At 41.0% G+C, this 6,953-nt stretch overlaps 1 protein-coding gene across 1 annotated transcript; it reads right to left on the bottom strand.

The window, feature by feature from the left end:
• Positions 1 to 357: 357 nt before the first annotated feature.
• On the bottom strand, positions 358 to 5,268 carry LOC119660230 (probable fatty acid-binding protein). The gene is made up of 3 exons (XM_038068677.1): positions 5,143 to 5,268; positions 556 to 830; positions 358 to 495 (listed from the first exon to the last, which is right to left on the bottom strand). The coding sequence occupies exons 1-3, from the start codon at positions 5,213 to 5,215 to the stop codon at positions 445 to 447; spliced, it is 399 nt and encodes a 132-aa protein (XP_037924605.1). The 5' UTR covers positions 5,216 to 5,268; the 3' UTR covers positions 358 to 444.
• Positions 5,269 to 6,953: the final 1,685 nt, after the last annotated feature.

The raw sequence follows: 6,953 nt of genomic DNA, 5'->3' as shown, positions 1-6,953 counted from the left end.
ATGAAACAGGACCATTTTAGTAATTATTAAACTGAAAAATCTGAAAAAATCACCATTCAATTCAAGGGAAATCTATTCTCCATTCTATTCTAGGCTGCCTTTCAGGTAGGATACCTCCAGCAGTCATAGATTCATACATCAAATTCTAGTAAAGGGCTGTAAAGAGAGGGGGAGAGGGTTAGAGAAAATGAGGCCAAAAATATTACTGAGTTGACTTTGTTTCGTGTTGAAATGTGCAGGTTTAGCAAGAATTGATGAAAGACGAGAGGAAAAGGGAAAAAATGGTAACCAATCTTAAACTTGGATGTAGGTTAGTTGACGTTTGACAAATGATAAAGACAACATTTTATATTAAATCTTTATTACACGTTTTTATTCTCTCAACCAGATTCTAACTTAAGAATTAGAAATTACCACTTAGATGTTGTTCAGGCATCCAACTTTCTAAATAGCTTTGTAATGCATTACGGCGGTTATACCACTAACTTTGCTAGTCTGCAATTAACGCCAACAATTAAAATTCCATTTGATATCAAAAAAATATATTTAACTTACCGCAACTAATTCACTGTCGGTAAACTCACGAACGATTATTGTTGCGTTACCGCCTTTCTCCTCTTGGATAAGTTTGTTGGGATTTTCGAAGTGGCAAACAGTCTTCATTTGCCGTCCATCCGCGGAGTTCATATCAAACTCTACTCCAGGTTTGAACTTCATAACTTGATTCTTGACTGTATAAGTTGTAGTGTACTCATATTCGTCCCCATTTTTAACAAGGGAAACAGTTGGAGTCAAAGTGTTACCCAGTTTACGGTTTTCTGCACTAACTCCTGGAAAAAGCATTGTCGTCTTTAAGAGTGAATCTAAATTTATTGTAATGAAAAATCGTGTCGAAAATTATGAAGGACGAGAGACAAAATCCTGAGTATTGGAGGTTGATAAAAACATGTACTTGATTGCAGATAGCTCCAAGTTCCCCTCATGAGAAGTCAGTGTTCAGTTCAGTGAGCAGATTTTTTTTAAATATTTGGCCTACTTGTTGATTTTCGAGGCCATCCCTAATAGGGTTCAACATCTGCTCATATGTAGTTGTGGTCAATTAGGAAGGCCCAAGCACCTCGACCATTACCTTCTCTGAGAGAACATCAACATTACCATCAGAAAGCTAAATAAACTGGTAGCTCAGTGAACACGCAGGCTAACCCTGGAGAGACTCTAGTAGATGAAGACTGAATTTAAGTCGCCGTCCTCCAAAGTCATTAGGCGCTCCTTCAACAAATAGTTGACTACCCCCCTTCTTCTTCACTCAAGAGAAATGGTCCTTAGTAGACAGATACCCAATTACGTGTTTCCATGATTTCGCCCCTAAGGTCCTAAAGCTTTTACATTTTTGGACCTGACTAGAGCGCGTTATCAAATTACTGTGTACCAGAGATGTGACGTAGACATCATCACAACCCTTCGTCCTTGAGTTAGAAATTACCATGTTTGGCCTTTGAATGCGGTGCAGATTTTCTAACGTTCTATTGACAGCGCTCTTTGGGGACTTCAGCTTTGCTTTGCGTATTGGTACATCGACAGTCTCCAGGTAACATCAGTGGCGTCAGAAGAGCACGACTCTCTCAGTTCGAAAATTTGCCCTTTACATCAACATTATCACATGCGTCCATGCATCCTAAACTAGAAAAAAACATTTGACATCAGATTAACGGATACGTTAATTTTCAAGCGCGAAAACCCAGTTTCGTTAGATCAATGGAGAAGATTGACCAAGTTTTCTTCGAGACTAAATAACTGATGCCATGCTTCGCAATCATCTACTTAAGGGTTATCTACGCTAGATCGTTTTCAAAGAAAATCAGCGAATCACAACGATGGCACGTATGACAGAGAGCAATTTATTGCAGTATCAAATTTTAATAATAAGATTGGTGATAAAGACTGCTCATACGCCGCTCATGTAGGTGTAGAAGCAGAGATTTGAAAACGCTACCCCTGTTGGTTGAGTCTACTTGATTTCGCAGGCGAGTTTACTATTGAACTTCGCCAAATTGGCGGCAAAGGCAACGTTACTACGGACTCATTGTCGATCATCAGCATGCCTGTCGCTTGGAGATAAGAAACTTCGCAGGATTTGAGGGTCCAATTTACTGGAACTACAAATGTTCTGTTTAGACAGTGGTGCCTTTATTTACTTAGAAAAGCAGACCAAAGAGTTAAATCAAAATTTCCCCGCTCTTCAGAGGTAACAGGTCTTACCTTCAATGTCCCAAGAATTCAATAAATTGGCTAGACGCTGTCTATCCTGACAGAGAAACAAAATTAAAAGGCACAACAAATTTCCACATAAGTACAACATTAAGTTCCAACATGTCCACATTGAAATTGTCGATCATCACTCCAGAACTCCAGACATCCCGGTTTTGCGCCGAGGTCCAAAAATTCGATATCCCTAAAAGCTGTCTGGCGTCCTGGCCTACGCCATCGCTCCATCTTAGGCAGGGTCTGCCTCGTCTTCTTTTTCTACCATACATATTACCCTTATAGACTTTCCGGGCTGGATCATCCTCATCCATGCGGATTAAGTAACCCGCCCACCGTCACCTATTGAGCGGGGTTTTATCCACAACCTGACGGTCATGGTATCGCTCAAAGATTTCGTCATTGTGTAGGCTACGGAATCGTCCATCCTCATGTAGGGGGCCAAAAATTCTTCGGAGGATTCTTCTCTCGAACTCGGCCTAGAGTTCGCAATTTTTTTTTATAAGAACCAAAGTGTCCGAGGAATACATGAGGACTGGAAGATCATAGTCTTGTACAGTAAGAGCTTTGACCCTATGGTGAGACGTTTCGAGCGGAACAGTTTTTGTAAGTTGAAATAGGCTCTGTTGGCTGCCAAGAACAGTGCGCGGATTTCATCATCGTAGCTGTCGTCGGTTGTGATTTTCGACCCTAGTTAGGAAAAATTATCAATGGTGTCAAGGTTGTAGTCTCATATCTTTATTCTTCCCGTTTGATGTTGTTGGTTGGTTGGTTTTTGGTGCTGACGTTGTCATCATATACTTAGTCTTGCCTTCATTAATGTGCAGCCCAAGATCTCGCGCCCATTGCCGCCTGCTCGATCTGGATGAAGGCAGTTTGTACGTCCCGGTTTGTTCTTCCCATGACGTCGATATCGTCAGCATAGGCCACTAGTTGGGTGGACTTAAAGAGGATCGTACCTCTTGCATTTACCTCAGGATCACGGATCACTTTCTCGAGGGCCAGGTTAAAGAGGACGCATGATAGGGCATCCCCTTGTCTTAGACCGTTGTTGATGTCGAATGGTCTTGAGAGTGATCTTACTGCTTTTATCTGGCCTCGCACATTGATCAGGGTCAGCCTAGTCTATTCGAAATGAGAAAATTTGCGGACGCTTTGTAATTGATGTTATAGATCCCACTAAGCAGTTTTCGGGGCTTTAGGTAACGATCTGAATAATAAATTTCTGTCATTTATAAGTAGCGGCAGTACCCAAATTGAATAAAGTGTGGTTGGAAGAGGACTAAAGGTGTAGAAGCAAGAAAGTATGCTGAAAATTGCAGCGCTGAAGGCTAGGTAAGAATTGTAGTTAGCGAAAGATTGGAGCAAACAAAACTTAACTTAAGCCATCTACAAAAAATAGAAAAATAACCAATGTTGTTTTGTATGTATGTATGTTAAGTGGCCGAAAATTAATCTAAGATATATATGGTTGCTTTTCATCGCTTGGTGGGGCATACCGTTTCAACCGTACTTACGCCCCATCGTATACAGTCCACTGAAATGCACTTCAACTCCTTCCAGGACTTTCCAAGACGCCCACACTTCTCCCTTACTGTTATGCGCTAAACGCTCTTGAGGCGACCATGTTAGGACAATGGGTTGCACTGCACTGCAGATTTTAGGCAAAGCAAGGGAAGCCATATACTACTTCCTCTCTAAAGGAAAGGTCTCGAATTCCCAGGGTTTCCGAAGGAGCGGAAGTAGCAGATTTGCAGAAACTGCAAGTGTAGCGATAAATAACTCTGCGCAGAGACAATGATGCCGAGCGGCTTTACTTTTTTTTGAGTGCATTGATGGCCAAAATGATTTCTCTTCTGTTTTGAGGAATAGTTGTTATCCGCATGTTGAGGTTACCAGCCATTTCATCCAGAAGAGCTGGAACTTCACCGGATGTGATACGGTCAAAAGTAAAGTTAATTAGTAAAGTAACCTTTCCACCTCTTCGGTTGGGCATCGTCGCGGATGAGGAGTCGAACCTTGATGTCCCTCATAGGACTATTGAAAGGTTTACGACCACATCTAAGTTCTTTCGTGTCAGGAAGCCCACTGACCTTATGGCAGCCTCTCCGCTCCGATAGTGTGCTACCAATGGCGTGGCGGGGGAAGTTGTAAAAATCTATAAACCTCCCACCATTATCGTTACGATCGCCAAGACCGTATTTCGCTATCACATGTCCGAGCACCCCGAAGTATTGGTTCATTATTGAAGGACAGTTGAGCTATATCAATGTTTAGTAAGTTGGTTTAACGATAGTACGAGAGCGAAGAAGTTCAATTATAAGAGGTTAGTCTTGTCAGAAGAAGATATCAGCACTTGACTCTTTAAATCCACTATTGAAAGTAATGTCGTTGGTTTGGCGCTCATAGACGACCAGTGGAAACTTAAGGCTATCTACTTGAACACAATGTTAAATGGGGTGAAACTTGTAAGGATCCAAATTTGTTTACCAATAGGGAGCGTCTTTTTTGACATCCTTGTTATATTCTCTAGTTTGAACTTGGTTTTCACTATTTGAGTTGTTTGGAAGTAGAAGTAGTAGGAGAACTTTTTAGGGGAGTGCTCAGTAAATAATCACAGATTTAAGTTGACCTCTGGAAGGAAGAACTTTTCATTAATATGGGTCGATAGGTATGCTCTTTAAAGTCCTTACATCACTTAAGATCAGTAATTTCACGCAGCATCGCTTGACTTATATTTAAAGGGTGCCCACTTTACTTTCTAAATTTTTATATGGAAAAGTTTTTTCCTTTCGATCACTTCGTAACTATTGTGATGAATTACTGTCACTAGCGTTGAAGCATCTATATACATACTATTCAACATCAACTAAAACTCACCGAGAGCTTCCATGAAAGCATCCAAATTTTCGGATTTCTCCAATTTGTACTTCTTTCCTTCCCAAGCTGCCATCCTGAAATTTTTGTTCTTTTGTTTATCCTTGCAGTACCTTTGAAGAACTCTCAAGAAATCTCAGATTATGTTTTCATTTATACTCAACCTCAATGAATTTTCTTTTGTCGGTCTTCAGGGGGTGGATTAAAATCTATATTCGTAACGATGATTTACCAAAATTGTCAAATTCGTTATCATTAAATTTGTTACTGTTAATAACCTTAATTAGACAATATAATTGATAGGAATGAATAATGACTGATACTTTTTGTGGCGCTTATCATAGTATTTAGGTGATAGCTGCAAAGTTTTGAATTTTATTTTGCACCTGTATGTCTACCTATTATTAGGTCGGTTATCTGTTTAATAAGCTGAGTGGATCCGATAGATTTAGAACCTGGCAAACTCCTTCGATTACATCAGACAATTACTATATGCATCCTTTGAGACCAACAAGAAAGGTTGTTTGAGCTAAGTTCAGTTACTAATAATAGCAATATCACAATATTGCTTAGGATTTAGGGATCAATTCTATAGACAAAAATGGGGATCAAAAAAAAAGTCGGGAATCGCAAACTCGGCGCTTCAAATATGAGACGTGTTGTGAATTTTTTAGGTAATGGTATTCGGGTGGATTTGGACGGATTTTTTAGGTAATTATATCAATATCATCTAAGATTCTGGATACCATATGCTATATCAGGGTTAACAACGTTGACCTGTAATAGCTTTGTTAGGCCAGTGCCCAGTACAAACTGCCGTAAACTTGTAGGCATGTGCATACGTCTGGCCCAAACATTTTCGCAAGTTCTTGTAATAGGCGGACCAAATCTTCCTTGGCATAGTACAGGTGATGAGACTTCGCTCAGGGGCTGCTCAGTAGTGTCGTCACGGGCTGCTCAGTAGTGGAAATACCATCCATCCGACCATGTTCCTATAACTAGGAACGCAGGGGTGGGAGGTGTGACTTTGAGCGTTCCACTCAAACTGAAGTTGTTAGTGAGCCTGGAAGAAGTTGTTAGCCTTAGTGCTTACTGGCTGTCAGTCAGAACGGCTATGTTACGCTTCGGGCTCGAATCATGCCCAGCCATCGACAGGTTTCCAGTATCGCCATTACTTCTACTGCGAACGACTCGGGTGTACTCGAGTAAATTCTCGCGCCGATTCCCCAGACCATCTTTGATCCCCTGCTGAAGAATACAGTGTCACAATTTTGAAATACGCTGCTGGTTCTCCACTCCGTACTGGTTGGAAGGATCACAAATTTCAGTTAAAGCTTGGTTTGCGTGTTACGTAGTCCGTTAGAAATGCCCAGAATTCCCGAGGTATTTCACTGTTCAACCCCTGAACTCGGGTAGTGTGCAAATGCTACGACGCATTAAATACTTTTTAGCATCCAGTGCTGTCAGCATGCCAAGGGGTATTTAATGTGCAGTCAAACCACACGGGGTTCTTTGAATTCTCGAAAGCTTGGTTCTGTTGTATTTCCTGCTCAACGCCTGCCACCACAATTTGGTGCTAACGTTGTTGGGTGCTCCTTCTGGATTAAATAAGGTAGGTCAGGTAAATTGCTTGTAGTTTAGCAACCGCTCAGCCATGCTAATTACCTCGTGAAGAATACCTTGTGTGGATTTGCTTTTGAGATGGGCCTGCTAAGATTTGGAGAAGGGCATAATCTCCATAATCGTCCTTAAGTGGATGTCTAGGATACATTCAAGGATCTTCAACACGAATAATTTGAGAGTGATTCACCGAA

This window comes from Hermetia illucens, chromosome 6, assembly GCF_905115235.1.
Source record: "Hermetia illucens chromosome 6, iHerIll2.2.curated.20191125, whole genome shotgun sequence".
Classification (NCBI taxonomy): Eukaryota; Metazoa; Arthropoda; class Insecta; order Diptera; family Stratiomyidae; genus Hermetia; species Hermetia illucens.
This window is presented reverse-complemented; position numbering and strand designations above follow the sequence as displayed.

What these genes read in the sequence shown, in the direction of transcription:
- LOC119660230 (XM_038068677.1), bottom strand. Translation starts at nt 5,215, where the DNA reads ATGGCAGCTTGGGAAGGAAAGAAGTACAAATTGGAGAAATCCGAAAAT. An exon ending in TGCTTTCATGGAAGCTCTCG is followed by an intron (nt 831 to 5,142) that starts GTGAGTTTTAGT and finishes TGCTTTTTCCAG; the next exon opens with GAGTTAGTGCAGAAAACCGT. An exon ending in CCGACAGTGAATTAGTTGCG is followed by an intron (nt 496 to 555) that starts GTAAGTTAAATA and finishes CGTTAATTGCAG; the next exon opens with ACTAGCAAAGTTAGTGGTAT.